The 19,110-nt window shown below is 42.7% G+C and overlaps 1 protein-coding gene across 1 annotated transcript in view; it reads right to left on the reverse strand.

Annotated features, from left to right (window-relative positions):
• Positions 1-7,620: 7,620 nt before the first annotated feature.
• Positions 7,621-19,110, reverse strand: part of myo10 (myosin X) — a 345,458-nt gene continuing 333,968 nt past the window's right edge. The window contains exons 38-41 of the mRNA XM_078539144.1: positions 18,626-18,743; positions 15,039-15,494; positions 14,459-14,650; positions 7,621-8,719 (exon numbers count right to left, since the gene is read on the reverse strand). Coding sequence (XP_078395270.1) covers positions 8,609-8,719; positions 14,459-14,650; positions 15,039-15,494; positions 18,626-18,743 — 877 coding nt within the window. The 3' untranslated portion in view covers positions 7,621-8,608. The remainder of the gene's footprint in view (positions 8,720-14,458; positions 14,651-15,038; positions 15,495-18,625; positions 18,744-19,110) is intronic.

Below are 19,110 nucleotides of genomic sequence, written 5' to 3' on the forward strand. Positions count from 1 at the left end.
CAGATGCTGTCATATCTGCTGAATTTTTCCAGGAATTTTTGTTTTTGTTTTGGAACAAGTGCCTTTCCTGTACTGTGTGTGGATCACAAAGAATAGGAGTGCTCCCCCTGCCGCCCCAGGCTCATCAAACTCATTTGTAAACTACCCTACAATATTTGAACACCATTCCATCCACTCCCACATCAGACCCTCTCTCCAATGTCAGCTAATTTGCAGATATCTGACTATCTCCCGATGTCTGCTTCCCTTCAGATATCTGCTACCCACCCTTGCACCCCACCAATGTCCAATCCCCTCCCAATAGCAGACCCCTGGCTGAGCCTGCAGGCTAGCCAGCCTCTGCATCTTTACCACTAATTCCCCTTGTTCCTTTCCCATCTTCCAGTTATTATTAGGGCTTAAGTGTCTCTCCTCAATGAGGAGAAAGTCAAGCTAAGGATTCTCATAAAGCCGTTTTCACCCATTCTTTGGATTGCAGGGAGGGATACGTGGTCAAGAATTTCTGTTGTATTCTGAGGGCAGTCCTGATATTGCTTCTTAGTGACGGAGGGAATCAGCTGCCTTCAGGGAGCTTGTGAGGAAATATGTTAGGAGAAAAAGAGAGGGTACATGAAAACAGATTTTACATTGATAATAAGCATCATATGCCACTGATGATAATTAGCAATACATTTAATATTAGTAATGGAACGCAACTCTTGGTAATTGGATTTCATCTCTTTCAACTTCAAAGGAGTTTAGATTGTATTTGCATGGGGCTGCTCATCATGAGGCAGTTTTTTTTCTAGACATGGGTTTAGGTGGATGCCTGCTTTCAAACTGCAGAAAAATTCTTTATTTGAGATCATGCCGATTAGCAGTCAAACAAGGCGAGCTTCAAAACCGTAGCATGAGTCACAGTGTAAATGAACATCTCTTGCCCTAAAATTCCAAGCTGGGCCAGAGTGGAACCTTAGCAATCTTCTGGATCAGGGACAACCAAATGTTACTTCTTCTGCGATTCTGTCTCATATTTCATAAAGAGCCATTTTCTTCTTAGGTAGGGGTGGGGAAGGATCATAGGTGAATGAGTTCCTCATCAACTTGGGAATTCTGCCCGGAACGCCTTTACGAAGTCTCAGTGGAAAGTTCATCAGCTGACAGCTGGACAAAACCCATTCAGGCCTTCAGAATTGTTGCAGAGGTTTACCGAGTAAGGTAATTGAGCCAAGAGGATTGATTGTTTCTTGTTCCCGCAAATGGCTACTCTCGGTTTTCTGTCAAGGTTTTCTTTGAACCAAGACTTTAGGTGAAGGGTGGGTTAGGGTAGGTGCTGAGGAGATGTCCTTGCAGATGCTGGTTGTTCACTCCAACTGCAATTTGGGATGGGATCCTTGTCTGTTATCAGCTATCAGCAAACTTATGGTCTGCTCCACCCCACTCCTGCTGACAGCCCATGTTTACAGAGAAAATCCCAGCATCATAGAAGAGGCTGCTTGTCCTATCAAACCAACTTGAGCAACTCGGCAAGTCCCAGTTCTCCACCATTTCCCCATGTTCTGCACATTTTTCTCCTCGGGTGCTCACCCAATTTCGTTTTGAAATCTTGATTGAATCTGCCTCCACTGCCTTATCAAGCAGTGCATTCCAGGTCGTAACCATTCACTGCGTAAGTTGTTCATGTTGCCTTTGATTCTTTTGAAGATTTCTTTAAATCTGTGACTTCTTGCTCTTGATCCTTCTGCCAGTGGAACAGTTTCTCTCTATCTAGACAATCTAGACCCTTCATTTGAACACCTCCATCAAAAGTCCTCCCAACTTTTTCTTCTCTAACGAAAACAGCCCCAGATTCTCTTCCAATCTCATTCCTCATTCCTGGAACTATTCTCAAATATTTTCTGTACCATAGCTAAAGCCTTCACTTCTTTCCTAAAGTGTGGTTGGTAGAGTTGGACACAGTACTCTAGTTGAGGCCAAACCATTGTTTTATAAAAGTTGATTATAGCTTCCTTGCTTTTATACTCTATGCCTCAATTTATAAAGCTCAGGATGTCATGTGCCTTTTTAACCACCGTCTCAACCTGCCTTGCCACCTTCAATTATTTGTGCACATACACCAACGTATCTGGCTCAGTTCATAGCACCCTCGCCTTTGAATCAGAGGGTTGTGGGTTCATGTCCCACTCCCGGAAACCAAGAACTGTGAATGTACTCGAAAGAGTTACAATCTGTGACTGTTGATAACTCGAAAGAGTTACACCAACGTATCTGCTTTTCCACCCCCTTTAGAGTCATACTGCTGTTTATATTGTCTCTCCTTGTTCGTCCTACCAAATGTATCCTTTTTCCAATTTGAGTTAACATTCATCTACCACATCTATGCCTGATCTGCCAGCCTATGCCCTCTTGAAGTCCATCTCTATGCTCAAAAACATTTACAATATTTCCAAGCTTTCCGTCATCTGACATGTCATCTTTCTCCACGTCAGCACTAATTCAGGTCTTCTATCTCCCATAGGTCCTTCAAGGGTGGAGGAGGAATTGATGAGGGAGGACACCGAGAAATCCACAGAGGAAGGTGAGCACTCTGAGGATGCACTGTCACATGACTCATGCAAACCCTTCCACTAGCACAGATACACACACCTCGGTGGGAACTGGAGCAGAGATAGCTAGGTTGTCACATGATGAGGTACACATCACATGTGAGTAGTAGGTGGTGCTGGAGACAATGGGCAATGGAGAGACACTCCAATTGCTGCTCAGCTGGATGTAGATGCTGAGTCTCGAGGGCCACTCATGAAAAGAAAACTCGTGGAACAGCAATACCCAATGTGTGTGCTTCTATCTATCAGCATTTTCAGAAGCATTGCACATACTTGGGAGAGAGATTGGAGGAATCATAATGTGACATAATGGGCTGGATATTTGCTATTGAGGTGAGTAGTTTGAGTCGGGAAATTTCCCAACTGGACAGACCCACTGTGGAATAGAGTGCCCCTTTACCTGCTATTTTCGGTCCAGTGTGGCGGGTGTGGGATGGAGTGGGGCCACATCGGGCTGGACATAGGTCGGTGGTGACCACAGGGTTCAATATATTTTAGGCTCTCTAGCCCTCACTTCTCACACTACATCATCCCACTCCCATGACCCCTTATACCCTTATAGCCCCATGCCAAATCAATGCCAAGCCATGCTCCCTACTGACTCCCAATAGCCCCTCATACCCTCCATATCAATCCATTGCCCCTTCCAGGCCCATTCCCCTACAATTCACTTTACAGAACCAAAGAACCCTATAGTAAAATGGTTTGTGTGTAGCTGCTGAAAAACACCCAATTATATTGTTTTTGAAAAAAGAACTGCTGTTGCTACAACCCTATAAAGGTGTCAATCAGCCAGACATTTGTCAGAAGGTTAAGCACTTGACACCTCAACCGTGTGCAAATAAACATTGAGCCACTTGCAAAGGAGATCACAGAAAAAATAGCTTATTATAACCTCATGTGGCTATCAATCAAAGTCCACATTTTTCACTAGTTGTGTAAACAGAGTTTATTCTTTTATGTGTGGAGCCTCACGAGATGGGGGAGATCTTAAACAGTTTTTTTGCATCAGTATTTACTCAGGAAACTGGCATAGTGTATAAGGAAGGACGGGAAACAAGCAGTAGTTTCGTGGAACATATAGAGATTAAAGAGAGTCTGGGCTCTCAGCCAACCCTCATTACGTATGTTTGGCTGAAAACGCAGACTCTCATAGAAGATTCTATGGGGCCTGAGTTGACATGGAAGGTATGAGGGCCAAAGGGAGTTGGTGGGGCAGATTGGCATTGTGTTGGCATGGAGGCTATAAGAGGCCATGGGGGTGTGGGGGGCTGTATCAATTACTTCAGTGACTACAGGGGCTATGGGGTGGCTAGGGGGCATGACTTGGCACTGAGTTGGAGTTGAGGGGGCTTAGGGGCACGGATAAGGCCTTTTGACCTCACCTTTCAAATCTAGACAATGGACTGGATATTTGCTATTGAGGTGAATATCTCGAGTCAGGAAATTTCCCGACTGGACTGGATATTCCACTGTGGAATAGAGTGTCAATCAAGCAGACATCATGGAGAAGCTGGCCCAACTCCACAAAAATTGCAGGAGCCCAGAAGATGCCTAACCCACCCCTCAATGGTGCGGGCCAGGTGGGGAGTGCAAGGTGCAAGCTGCTACCTCCACCCTTATCCCATGCCAGGGAAAATTGTGGGTGATGGGATGGGGTGCATGCAGGAATCCTGGAATTGGGTCTCGCCTGCCATTTTTAGATGTATCTGGAGCCTTTCTGACTCTGTGAAAATCTGGCCCAATGTCTCAGGTTATTATCCACCGATATGGAGAATCAGATGAGTAGAAGCACCAGGTGCATGCTGGTCCAGACCAATTGCCTGCACACCCAATCTGCCACTTTACACAGGATGGAGCAAAGCCTTGTATTGATGGCTTAACACCAACTGGAGTGCAGCCAACTGATCTTCAGTTCTTCACCAGCAGGGAGCTTCTGGTGGGCCATGGATGGGAAGATGAAGGGGAAATAGAAGTGGGGACTCTGCTTAAGAAGCTTCTACTTCTCATCTCTTGTTGCACCCCACCCACCATCACCACAGACAGAGTCACACCTTCTGCCTCTGCCCCCATGGCTGAGTTTGCCCTGGACAAGTGTAGGTGGGGCAGGCTTAGCGGAGCCCTCACAGGCACCAAAACCCAGAGGACCTGCACCACAGGCATCTCATCTATCAAAGCAGGGGAACAAGCAACCTTTACTTAGCTCTGCTGAATTCAGGATCACAGCATGTAGGAGTAATTAAGAGGCAGATGAGAAAGATTAATTGTTGCACAAGGGGATTCACTTGAGCGTAGACAGCAATGTTTATGGTGACATGGTAATACTTATTACAATATATTAAAGACTTTATTTGGATGGCTCATTCTCCTGGCCTCTACTTTGCTATATTCCCCCCGTTCACCTTGGACAGTGGCTTTCAGGTGAAATGTATGACCAGATTTTATGAGGAGGAAAAGGTGTGAATGTGATGGTTGGATTGTTGACTCTTGGACTGAATTGTGCTTGGTGAGGTGGTGGGGGAGGGGTGTCAATAGATAAGCCTAGGACTGATGATAATGGGCACAAAATTCTTAAAATGGCTTTTGCCTGTGAATGCAAATGATCTCATTTAATTGTGGAGATTGACAGATGAAGGTAATTGTAGATCATCTCACAGCCATTAATCAAAAATGGTCTCAGGGCTTGAAGAAACAACATAATATACGAACACAATAAAATACAAATGACAATGAAAAGTTAAAAAGGGCCATATGAAGGGAATTGAATTATGAATAAGAAAACGTCTTTAAGGAAACCATTTGTAAATTCGGTTCCTTGTTTGACCCCAAGCAATGCTTATGGGTTAAATTTTACACAGCCCTAGCTTACACGTTGGGGTGGCTTGCCCTGTTGCAATTTGATGGTTGATAGGCTCGAGCCAGGCCTTCTGCTCCCTGCCTCCCTACATCTTGGAAGAAAGTTCCGCCTTCAAGAGGTACTGGCCAATAGCTAGCAGCTCTCTGGTCCCAGAAACACCACTGGGGGTAGTGGCCACTGCTGGGACTGCATCCAGTCTCCGAAGGTGATCGTTGTGCTCAAACACTGAGTTAACTGGGGGTGTTATCGCTGAGGCCAGGCTGGCGGTGGACAGGGCAGTTGTGGGGTGGGGGGGCAAGGAAAACTTCAGGAGGGGTAGACCTTGGGCTCTGATTGTCCCTGTCAAGATGGCAGAACCCACCCTCTCCTTGTCCACCACCAGCCCGAGCAGTGAAACTGGCACACCTCCACCTGACATGGGAAAAATTGTGGTGGGGTCAGGCACAGGCCCTTAAGTGGCTATTAATTGGCAATGGGGTGGTGGGTGGATAGGTAGGTGCCAGGACTGACACCCATGGCACTGCTCCCAATTTTATACCTCCTACTCGCTTACCAATTCACCCCTGGGGTCTGTATAATTCAGACTGATATCTTCTCAGTGATATCTTCTCTATTTCCAATGGCTAAAGGGTCGATAATCAAAGGGCACATATTTAAGGCAACTAGCAAAAAGAAAGAGGTGATATGAGGAAAAAGACTTTTTAACATGAGTGGTTAGGATTTGAAATGCAGTACCTGATACGGGGGTGTACACAGTTTCAATAACAGTCTTCAAAAAGGAAATAGATAAATGGAGAAAAAATTGCAGGGATGTGAGGAAATTGCGATGGAGTGGACCAACTGGATTACTCTTTGAAAGAGCCAGTAAAGACATAATGGACTGAATGGCCTCCTGCTGGGCTGTCCTATGATTTTATCAAGGCACTTCTTCCACCTCTGTAACATTGCCCTTCTGTCCATTGGTCAACTAAAATGGTCATTCTCACGCTTATCTCCTGCAGCTTCAATCAGTCTCCTCATTTCCTGGTCAGTTTCTCAGCCTCCAGCTTCTGCTCATCGCTATTGAAATCCTACTGCCTATCAAGTCCTGCTCATCCATCATTCCCTATTTTTCTGACTTACATGGGATAAGAGTCACCCAATAGCTCAAAGTTAAAATTTTCATCCTTATGTTTAAATCCTCCTAAGGCTTTCCTGTATTCTTCTTCCTTCAGGGCTAAAACCCATGTCAGGTTGGAAAGGAACTTCCCATATTCTTTTTCCTTTAATTGGTCCAGGTTTTCTTTCTGATCTGTTTATTCTTTCCTCTCTAAGGCTGGTGAGACGGAACAACTGGGCCATGATGCTTTGTTAAAAATGACTGATTGGAAGAGGTTCCATGGACCAGCTGGTCTTTTCCTGTCAGTCTTTTTCTACTTTTGTATGCAAAACTGTTGACCAGCGTTCTGGTGGGGACAAAGAAAACACTTCAAAGACACTCTGAAGCTCTCCTTGAAGTGCAACAGCATTGACATGACTGGGAGGAGCTTTCTACCAATGGTTCAAAATGGTGGCAACTTGTCCAACAAGCTGCATCATGCTTTGCGTCCAAATGCCTTAATGATGAGGTAGAGCAGCAGCAGAAAGGGAAAGAAAAGGAAGCAAATCCTGCATCTGAATCCCATTACTTTATGGGAAGTCCTGTTCAATGTGAAAAAAATCTGCATTTCAAGAATCAGCCTGTTTGGTCACATGAAGGGACATGACAGAAACTCGCGACCCTGAGTGGACGTCATCCTCAAATTGAATAACATCTGATGAAGGCAGTACTAATCCCACCCAACTCTCTGCTCCTCTGCTTCCAACTTCTTGGTCACTCATCTTTTCCATTGCTCTACCATGAAAGGCCAAATTCTCAGCCACCCAAGCCCCACACTGTCTGGAGTTCCCTCCTTGAACCTTTCCACTTCTCTCTTCTTTGAAGGCCTTCCTTAAAACCTACCTCTCCCTTCACCAAGCTTTTGGGTACCTCTCCTCTTGCTTTGGCTTGGCATTTTTCCTCCATGTAACATGTTGGGACATTTATTTAGGTTAAAGGTGCTAGGTGAATTCAAGTTGTTGCTCCTGTTGCAACAGGCCCTTTTAGATCATTACTCATAGAATTTGGCAAAAAAACATAAAAGACAAACATATCCTCTATTTGTCCTTTATGTAGTATATTATATCTTTAATTTTAACATATAAACTTGTTTGCAACTGTACAAATATTTTATTTAGGTTAGCTACAACATCTGAGAACATCTGGTCGAGACTAAAGGCTGAGCTAGCAACTACACATGTGGCATACTGCAGTATGAATGTAGTCCAAAACTCATATATATCTAATTAACAAGTCACAAAATTTGAATTAGTTCAAGAACAAATGCTTAATTAAAAGTAATAGTCCAGATCAAAGTACCAACTACACTTGCTACTAAAAAATGTAGACATACGCTGTATACAACATTGCACATTAAATTTCTCTTAGTAAGATAATGCTGTGAAATACAGACTAACAGTGGGAAGTGTCACTGTAGTCCTTGGGGAAGGCTGCCAGCAGCATTCCAATTATTCACCCCATTATTCTCAGGACAAGGTATTATTTTAGTGCACAAAAATAGCTAACAATTTTAGCTAGAAGATACTCCATGTGTCATTTATTCCTCAGGCAAAGTCCGAGTGAGTACATGATTGCCTGAAGGACAAATGTAACATGCAGAGGCACTTCTAGCCACTTAACACTCAAGCAGTTTAATATTTAAAGCTGCTCTCCCTCCAACCCCATTTTCTTCATTCCAGCACTCGTTGTTTAAAGCAGCCCTTTAATAGCAAGATGAGTTTTTACTGTAAGGCACTTTTCTGCTTAAAGATAGTAGTGCATATTAAGGCATAAAATGTTAGCACTGATTAAGACTTGGAGGCCTGAGAAACTATGACAAAAATATAATACTCCTAGAATTTTAAAGTCCTTGTTGAAGATTTCTCATGGTAGCCGGATGAAAGCTCGTTGGCCTTAAACAGAATTCGCTATTCTACTCCACCATATGGCTTGTATCGAGTACTTTCAATGATCAAGTCTGTGATTGAAGGTCACAGGAATAGGAGTAGGAAACAATTCATTGAAGGAACTTCATTGGTAGAACTGAATTCACCTGTTGCTGCACTGATTGCCCCGACTGCTTGTTGAACATGAAGTACTGTACCGTTTTTTTACAATCATACTGATATAAGCTTTCATGAGTTTGGCAAGCTCCACCACCTGTGGAACAAAAAAATGGAATTAAAAACCTGTTGAAGGCATAGATTTAAAACTGTATTTTCTACACAATTCCCCTATTTTTTTTTACACACATTATTAATTGAGTGACACTTCTGGCTCTCCATCATAACATTTGTAAACAGTAACTTATATTTATATGGCATGTTTAATGTAATGAAATGTCCCAAGATGTTGCACAGGAGCATTATAAAAGAAAGTATAACCCACATAAGGAGGAGCTATTAGGTCAGATGATCTTGGTCAAAGAGGTAGGTTTTAAGCTGTGTCTTCAAGGAGGAAAGCAAGGTGGAGAGGCAGAGGGCTGTAGGGAGAGGATATCAGAGCTTAGAACTTAGGCAACTGAAGGCACAGCCTCCAATGGTGGAGCAATTAAAATTGGGATGCACCAGTGGGCAGAATCAGTGGAGGGTTATGGGGCTGGAGGAGATTACAGGGATAGAGAGGGGTGAGGCCATGGAGGGATTTGAAACAAGGATGAGAGTTTTCAAATCAAGACTTTGCTTGACTGGGAACCAGTGGAGCTCAGTGGGTATCAGAGTGATACAGGAATGGGACTTGCTGAGAGTTAAAACATGAACTGCAGAGGTTTGGAAGGTAGAATGTGGGAGACCAGGCAAGGGTGCACTTGAATAGTTGAGTCTAGAGTAATGTAACAGAGGTGAAAATGGGCAGTCTTCGTGATAGCACAGAAATGAGGTCCGAAGCTCATCTTGGGATTAAATGTGACACCAAGGTGTGAACAGCTGGCTTAATCTCACACAGTTGCCGGGGGAGTGACGCTGTTGGTCGCTAGGGAATGAAGTTTTTGACTGGGGAACCAAATCAACGGCTTCAATCTTCCCAATACTTAACTGGAGGAAATTTCTGCTTAGCCAGTACTGGATGTTTGATAAGCAGTCTGATAATTCAGGAGGATAGTCATTTGGTAGTACAGAACTTGGGCATTGCTGAATAAAGACATTTTGTTGAAGCTTTTCATCTTGCGCTCATCAGGACAATTGCAAGAATACCAATGTCAGCGGAAGCAACAACTTTATACTGTATGAGAAGAGAATGCTGATTGGTTGACAAGTGGACACTGATTGATAGAGGTGTTGCCATGGAGAATGCAACAGTTAATGGTGACTGACAGTTAACTGCCAAGCATTGTTTGAAACTTAAACCAGGCAGCTTGACTCTGATCGGTCAAGGTATTGCCCGAGGAATGAACCAGTGAATGGTTATCACTTATTTTGTTTATATGAAACAGGTGCAATGTGTGAACATGGTTTTTCTGTCTGTAAAGAACATGGCCCTATGTACTAATATGTGTAACTTTTAATGGATGCAAATGCACCACACTGTGAGCCTGGCTGAATCTTAAATTGGTTGTCAGCATAATTTTTAGCACACTGAGGATTATTTAGCAAATGTTGCCCAATCACAGATTCACATCTAATGTTGGACACTGTATTTTGAGTTTTGCAAGCATGGGCTGGTTGGGTATGACCTGTACCTTGCCAGTTGCGAACAGCAGAAGGGACATGCTGTTTGATACGATCCGCCAGTCTTACATACCTAGCATCACACTGGCACTGAAATTCATATACCACATTACTCATTTATGTCTCTTTTTGGCTTGACGGCAGTATCCTGTTAGTAGCAAATACTGCTTGTGTTGCTACTGCATAGTAACAATGTGAAACAGCGTGAAACCTGTTGCTCAAATTTTTGAGATGCCTTGCCCTTGCAGGGTAACCTGAGATAGGCTGGGCACTTTTTGGGACCGAAAGTGATGGCCTTAAGCCCGTTCATGAGTTTGCGTGATATACAGCATAAAATGATCTGATCAGGGTAGCCACTATCCTGCCGGATGTCTTTGATGTGCCCTATTTCAGCATCAAGCTTGCACGGCAAGCAAATGGCTCGGGGCCTATTTACAAGGTCGCCGATAAGTTCAATCTTACAGCTTGGGGAACTGTAAGATTGACCAGTATATTGACCAGTGAAAGTATGCTTGCGATAGACTGTGGTAAAGAACCTCCTGGCAGATTTCTCAACTAGTTCGTCAAGGAAGGGCAATTCATTTGACAGCTCCGTTTTATAGGTGAATTTGAGCGCAGGATGGAGCCAATTAAGACATGTAAGGAAATTATTACATGCAGCTGTGGATTTAAATATAGCAAATGTATCATCCACACACTGGAAATATGCAAGTGGTAGGAGGGTGGGTGTCATTCCACCGAAGAAATGCTTCTCACGGAACTCAACAAAGATGTTTGTGAGAGGGGATCCCATGGCAACACCATCTATTTGGGCATAAATGCTGTCGTTAAAGCTGAACTCAACTACATGAGTTGCTGAGTTCATGAGTTCAATGAACACTGATTCACGCAATGGTGGTGGGCCTAAATCGCCAGTGGGGGAGTCAGGAGAAGTGGTGGTGAGGTAGAGTTGGATGCCCTCAGTGTCCATTTGAAAACTAACGCCATGCCTTAGGATGATGTTACTGAAGGCCAGTATGTAGATGAGAAATAGGAGGACATCGGAGGTAATGGTGCAGGATCAGGACTAGAAGCCATTGCAAGTGATTCTCTGGCTATGATTAGATAGATAATTATGGAGCCTGGTGAGAGCAGCTTTACCAGCTGGACAACAGTGGAGAGGCACTGGAGGAGGAGGGTGTGATCAACGATGACAAAGGTTGAGACCGATCGAGAAGGACGAGGATGGAAAGTTTACCTTTGTCACAGTCACATAGGATGTCATATGAGACTTTGATAAGAGCTGTTTCGGTATCGTGGTAGGGCAAGAAACTGATTGGAGGGATTCAAACATGGAGTTTCAGGAAAGATGGGAATGAATTTGGGAGATGACAGGACGTTCAAGGATTTGGAGAGAAAAGGGAAGTTGGAGATGGGATGGTAGTTCGCAAGTGCAGTGGGATCAAGGATTGTTTTTTTGAGGATAGAGGGTCAATACCTGAAGACAGAGAACCATTTACAACATCAGCTAACATGGGGATCAGGAGGACCATTTGGGTGACAACATTTTAGTGGTTTAGCAGTTTAGTTAACGTCTGTAATTAGAGTATTACAGACAAAACATTGAAGGTTGGGAGCCCTAAGACTGTTGTATACATTGAGGGCACTACAATTGGAAGGAGAACACTTAGCAGCCTACTGCTTTTAACCACTAAGCCAATCGAAACTTAAATTTCAATGTCAACACAAAACCAGAAAGTGTCTTCCCTGCACCACTCCCAACACATGCTTCATTTTGATGAAATTCATCTAAAAATCCGGACTGAGGTCGTAAAACCTTGATTTAGTTTGAGAAATTAGATTTTGTTACTTTAATTTTCAAGTTTAGTATTTATAAAATGTATAAAACGTATACCACTTAATAGATAGGGTTGAATGGATTCTACCTAGCCCCTCCCCCTCATCAAAAGAATTAAAAGCACAGAATCTTGCAATACAGAGGGAGGTCATTTGGCCCACTATACCTTGGCCAGTTCTTTGAAAGAGCTGTCCAATTTAGTCCCATACTCCAGCTTTTTCTCCATAACCGTGCAAATTAATTCTCTTCAAATACAAGTCCAATTGACTTTTGGAAGTTCCTATGTAATCTGATTCCACCACACTTTCAGGTAGCATGATCCAGATCTTAGTATGAAAAAAATCTTATTTCTCCTCTCAATCTTTTGTCAATTGTTTTAAATCTACAACCTCTGGTTAGTGACCGACTGCCAAAGGAATGATATTGCCTGTTTTTTCAAAAATTAATTTATGGGACTTGAGCATTGCTGACAAAGCCAGCATTTATTCCCCATCCCTAATTGCCCTCGAGATGGTGGTGGAGAATCACCTTAATCATAAGAAATAGTCCATCGAGCCTGCTCCACCACTCAATAATATCATGGCTGATCTGATTGTGACAATTCCACTTTCCTGTCTATCCCCCATAACCCTTGACTCCCTTGCCGATCAAAAGTCTAACTAACTCAGCCTTGAATATATCCAATTACCAAACTCCACTCCTCACTGTGGAAGAGAATTCCAAAGACTAACCACACACAGACAAGAAATTCCTCCCTATCTCAGTCTTAAATAGGAGACAGCCTTGTTTTTAAACTGTGACCCTCGATTCTAGATTCCCCCAAAAGGGGAGATATCCTCTAAGCATCTATCCTGTGAAGCCCTCAAAAGTCTTGCATTTTTCAATGAGATCACCTCTTATTCTTCTAAACTCCAATGTGTATAGACCCAACCTGCTCAACCTTGCCTCATAAAACAACCCTTCACCCCAGGAATTAGCCTGGTGAACCTTCTCTGCACTGCTTCCAGTGCAAGGATGTCTCTCCTTCAGTAAGGAGACAAGAACTTCTTGAGCTGCTGCTGTTAGGGAGGGAGTTCCAGGATGTGGAATCCGCGACAGTGAATGAATGATGATATAATTCCAAGTCAGGATGGTGTGTGGCTTGGAGGGGAACTTGCAGGTGGTGGTATTCCCATGCGCCTGCTACCCTTGTCCTTCTATGTGGTAGAGGCTGTGGGTTTGGAAGAAGCTGTCGAAGGTGCATTTGTGAGTTGCAGCAATGCACTTGTGCGGGTGGTAGAGGGTGTGAATGTTTAAGGTGGTGGATAGACTGCCAATCAAACAGGCTGTTTTGCCCTGGATGTTGAGCTTCTTGAGTGTTGTAGGAGCTGCACTCATCCAGGCAAGTGGGAATATTCCATCACATTTCTGACTTGTGCCTTGTAGATGGTGGACAAGCATCGGTGAGCTAATCACCGTTGGATTCCCAGCCTCTGACCTGCTCTTGTAGCCACGGTATTTATATGGCTGGTCCAGTTCAGTTTCTGATCAATGGTAAGCCCCAGGATGTTGATAGTGGGGAGTTCAACGATGGTAATGCCATTGAATGTAATGGAAACATGGTTAGATTCTCTCTTTTTGGAGATGATCATTGGGTGGTACAAATGTTATTTTCTCTTATTTCCAAGCCTGAATGTTGTCCAGATCTCACTGAATATGGACATGGACTGCTTCAGGATCTGAGTCATAGGGCAGGATTTTCTCTGTAGAGTCCTGAACTCCAGCATCAGGCTCAAATGTGGGTTAGAAGCCTGAACCATGTGGGGAACAATCACTTGATGTGTTTTTCTCTGGAGCAGTCAATTAATAGACAGAATGGGCTTGCAATTCAATTACGGATGGCGGGCAGGCTCTCAAAGCTGGAGGGCCAATCAGCCTCCTTCCAGCTTGAAAGGAGCAGCAGGCTGTGATGACAGACAGGAAAGAGGGGCGCTTCACACTAGATGTGCCCCTCACCAATCTTTAAATAAAAAATAACTTTTGCAACTAGGCCACCATTGGGGCGGGGTGGGGAATCCCCTCTACAATCCCCCATATAGTCTTGTCACCTCCTTCTTGTCCCTATGTCTCTAGGATTGCCTTTGTGCTAGCAGCTTTTATAACGTTGGCTTTCTTTTTTTGAACTTAATTTGTCACTAAGCAGCGGTGTTTCAAACCAACAACCACTTGTGCCACAAACTTGCATGCTACCAGCTCAAAATATTCTGAAAAATGCCTTGCACATGTAATGTTCATTTACTTCATTTCTGTATTGCTGTATAAATAACTCAGTTAACTGCTAAAATGTCCTTAAACAATATCTGCAAATACAATAACAAGTCATCAATTTGGTTCATTCACATTCCAGGATTTCCTTACCTCTGCCGTGTCAAAGAGCAACTCCCTTTCATCCACCACAATTTTATACATGGTTGACTGAGGAGCTCCAAATGACCGGATGCTTTCATATGGGAATGTCTCCAGTGGTCTGGCCTCTCTGCGCTTGTACACAGAGACTGATTCAGCGCAGACTCCCAGCCAGAGTTCTTGTGGGAAACCGCCTTCTCTGCACTGCAAATAAAATGATATATCCAATATTTCTCTCTCATGAATTCCAGGAAAGAAAGGGCTCTTTTAAGTTAGCTGGCCTGACCAACGTGTGAAAGGAGTACAAAAATTAAAAACATTACGATTCACCAATGCCAGACTTGTTTTATGCTTTATACCGAGTAGATAATGCACTGGGTCTGAAATGTGTGGAATATATTACTAGCAGTCAAACTGAATTTGTTACGTTAATAACATTAAATTAAGATCAGCTTTCTGGAGGAGCTTCTTTTACTGAAATATTGTCTTGCATTTGTTTAATGTGTTTCATCTAAAACAACTATTATCTGCAATTCATTGTGCGTATGGATATTTCATCTCAATACATGAATTGTCAATTCTTTGTACTCACCTCCACATCAAATAGAGTTGAGCCATATCCAGGCCAATCTTTGATCAGAGCCATGTATTTGACCATGACCTGTTCTTGGGTCATTCCTTGCATCTTTTTCCATTTATCAATAATACTGGTTCTAGCTGATGAAATTTCCTCCTTAACCCACATGTCAATCATCTGCTCATCCTCATATTTCATCCTGCTAACAGAACCACCTCGGAAGCTCCGTCTCAATGTTCCTTCCAAGAAGCTGGATCGCTTTTTGTCATTCCTGTCACCAGAAGGAGCAAAGGTCCTGGTTGATTGTGTGATACGTGCCTTTAATCTCTCCACTGGGAATACCTCTTCCATTTCTGGTACAGTAACATGTGAGGTATAGTCTCCCTGCAGGAACTGAAGTCGCAAGGCAGCAAAATACTGAAGAGTTTCTTCAGGGGCAGGATAGTGACCATGAATAACAGCCTCGTGAGCCTAATGGTCAAAATAAACAAAAGAAAATGAAAATATAAATAAAAATCTATAATGTGCATTAATTGATCAAAGCATAACTGTAGATATTGTAATAATACATTGTTTTCTTATAGGTGTTCATAGATGAACACATTCACAGATGAGCACAGATGTTCATGTTGAAGAAACTGTTCAATGTCTCATCACCTCCTGTGACATTGCTCATAGCGGTCTGGGGTTTGTTGTGCAGTTGTCACGTTTAGTGTGGTTTCACCTCCAGCTAAGGAGCAGAGCACAACATTTAAAAATTAAAACCCACTGCATGAAGAAGGAAGTTGTCTATTTATTAATGCCAAGGAAGTGGCTGAGGGAATTTCTGGGGCATCTGGGAAAGTTTAACACTGTTGTTCAATCTAAAAAGCAGAATGCTTCTTTAAAGCAACATAATTTTTATATACGATTGACAGGAGGACTGGCTATTCATAAAACATAGCACCAACTTCCTATTTGCAAGTTCCACCCAAGCTATACAGGACTACATTACACTCAAGAGCATGCGGCAGCCTCGAGCTGCTTCTCATGAGTTGGAGTCTATCGGAGTGATACACATGGCCACTGGTTTATTCAAGGAAGCTCAGAACACCAGTGTGACTTACTTGGAGTGACATGGATTCATTCTATGAATCTGCCATTTGCTACTTGCTCAAGGAAATCACCAGGACAAAGCAAACTAGCAGTAAGTAAACCTTGAGATGATCAAGCAGTAATCAGATACCATATATAAAATATGCCATTAAATAGCAGGATGTGGTTTTTTTACCAGCTCGCTAAAGGAAGTGTACCCTCTGCCATTGCAGAGTCACTAAATGCAGCCACTAGGTCATATACCCAATTGATGGGGAAAATGGTGCATGCATGGCAAATACAGATGCCATTCATACAAATGCCAAAGACTCCTTCAAAATGAGTCCATGTCGGCTCTCTGTAGAGCAATCTATTCGGTTCCATTGCTCTGCTCTATCTCGTAGCACTGAAAGTTTATTTCCCTTGAGAGCCCATCCAATTTTGGTTTGAAATTGTTCACTGTCTCTGCTTCCCTCAGCCTTGAAGGCAGTGAGTTTCAGGTTATTACACTTGCTGCATAAAAAAGTTCTCCCTCACGTGCTTCCTGCATCTCTTGCCCAAAACTTTAAATCTGTGTCTTATTGTCCTTAGCATTAGCTACTGGGAACAGCTTTTCTTTGCCTACCATATATAAACCTGTCACAATCTTGTACACCTCTATCAAATCTCCCCTCAATCTCCTTTACTCCAAGGAAAACAACTCCAGCTTCCCCAACCTAACCTTGTAGCTAAAATCTCCCATCCCGGAAACCATTCTGGTAAATTTCCTTTGTACCCTCTCAATGGCCTTCACGTCCTTCCTAAAGTGTGGTGACCAGAGCTAGATGCAGTACTCCAGTTATGGCCTAATCAGTGCTTTATACAGGTTCAGCATAATTTCCCTGCTTTCATACTCAATACCTCTTATTTATGAAGTGCTAACTACAGTCTCAATATGTCCTGCCAGCTTCATAGAACTATATGTCTCTACCCCCAGATGTCTCTGCAATCACTTTAGAATTGTGCCATTAAACATATATTGCCTCCCCGTACCCGTTCTGCCAAAGTGGATCACTTCACACCTCTGTATTAAATGCCGTCTGCAGTTTGCAACCCATTCTGCTAGTCTGTTGTAGTCGATTGGTGTTGTCCTCACTGTTTGCCACTCCTCCAAGTTTGGTATCATTGGCAAACTTTGAAATTTTACTCTGTATTCCAATATCTAAGTCAGTGGTCCCAGCATTGACCCTTGGGAACACCACTGTCCACAATCCTCCAGTCTGAAAAGCAACTATTTAACATGACTCACTTTTCTCGTCCTTAAGCCAATTTTTTTTACCAAGCTGATATTGAACCTGCCATTCCATGACCCTCAATTTTGTTATTCAGTCATTTATGTGGTACTTTGTCAAGCACTTTCTTAAAATCCATAACATTCATAGCATTCCCTGCATCAAATTTCTCTGCTACTTTATCAAAATATTGCCATTTGATTAGTTAATTACATTCTGCCATTTACAAATCTATGCTGGCTATCCTTAATTAATTCAAACCTCTCAAATGCCTGTTTTTTTTTCCCCCTGAATACTCCTTCCAAAAGCTGACCCACACTGATGCTAATTTATAGTCATTAGAAATGCCATTTTTTTTTGAATCGTGGGTCACATCTGTCACTCCCCAATCCTTTGGCACCTCCCCATGTGTAAAGAAGATTGGAAGATTATGGCAAGCCTTTACAAGATTTCCACTCCCACTTCTCATAGCAACCAGGGACGCACACTGTTCGGACCAGGTGACTTATCCACTCTAATCATACCAGCTTTTCCAGTGCATCCTGCCTATCAAGTTTCACGCCGTCCACTCGTTCCTACTGATATTTTGTCAGCAACCTCTTCCTTAATACAGATTTATACATTCAGTATTCTAATATAATAGTAAAATACTGCAGATACTGGAAATCTGAAATAAAAACAGAGAATGTTGGAAAAACTCAGCAGGTCTGGCTGCATCTGTGGAGAGAGAAACAGAGTTAACTTCTCGAGTCTGTATGATTCTTCTTCAGAGCCAAGAAGAGTTTTTCCAGTATTTTCTATTTTTATATCATTAAGTATTCTATCCTTGCTCTGCGCCTCAAATCATATAGGATCGTAGAATATTAGAAGTATAGAATCCATCTTAAAAGGGAGATCTCTTATTCTTAAACTGTGTTGCCTAGTTCTAGTCTCCCCTACAAGTGGAAACATCCATCCAGTATCCAGCCTGTGCTCTAACCTGTGTTTTGTATAGTTGAAGCATTAACTCTACTCCCATGCCCTCTATTCTTCTGGATAAAATTCCATTAGCCTTAATTATTTTCTATACCTGTTCATGATAAGTGTACCTGGACCCATGAATATCCACCATGGTTAATTACTAAGCAATCATATCCATTTCTTAAGTAGCATTAATATTGTTACACATTCTTGGAGCAACTTTACATTTTAAGAAGCAAACTTTCAAGCAATTCCTCACTTTTTTGTTAATTTAGCATTTTAGATTTTTGACCATACCTGTTCAAACATGAAGGCAAATTCCACGCTGTCTTTTGGTACATGATCAGTGTCAAGGAAACAGTAGAGTTTGAAGTAGAATTTCCATGAGTCATCATCTTCAGAAGTAGTAGCAGTTCTGGGTACAAAACAAAGTGAGTACTATTATTGGGGGAGGCAGTGTCATAGTGGTGTTGACACAGAGACCCAGGGTAATACTCTGGGGACCCGGGTTCAAATCTCACCACGGCAGATGGTGAAATTAAAAGTCTGATGAGAACATTGCTGATTGTCATGAAAACCCATCTGGTTCACTAATATTCTTTAGGGAAATAAATCTGCCGTCCTTATCTGGTCTGCAATGTGGCTGACTCTTAAAAATGCCCTCTGAGCGAACCATTAGCCAGTGACGTCCACATGAACAAATAATTAAAAAATTCAAAAGTCTTTATTAGAAAAATAAAAAATGCTGTGTGGAGGAGCATTGCACAGTTGCAACACTGTCC

The sequence above is a fragment of the Cetorhinus maximus genome, chromosome 3, assembly GCF_964194155.1.
Source record: "Cetorhinus maximus chromosome 3, sCetMax3.hap1.1, whole genome shotgun sequence".
NCBI classification, from domain to species: domain Eukaryota; kingdom Metazoa; phylum Chordata; class Chondrichthyes; order Lamniformes; family Cetorhinidae; genus Cetorhinus; species Cetorhinus maximus.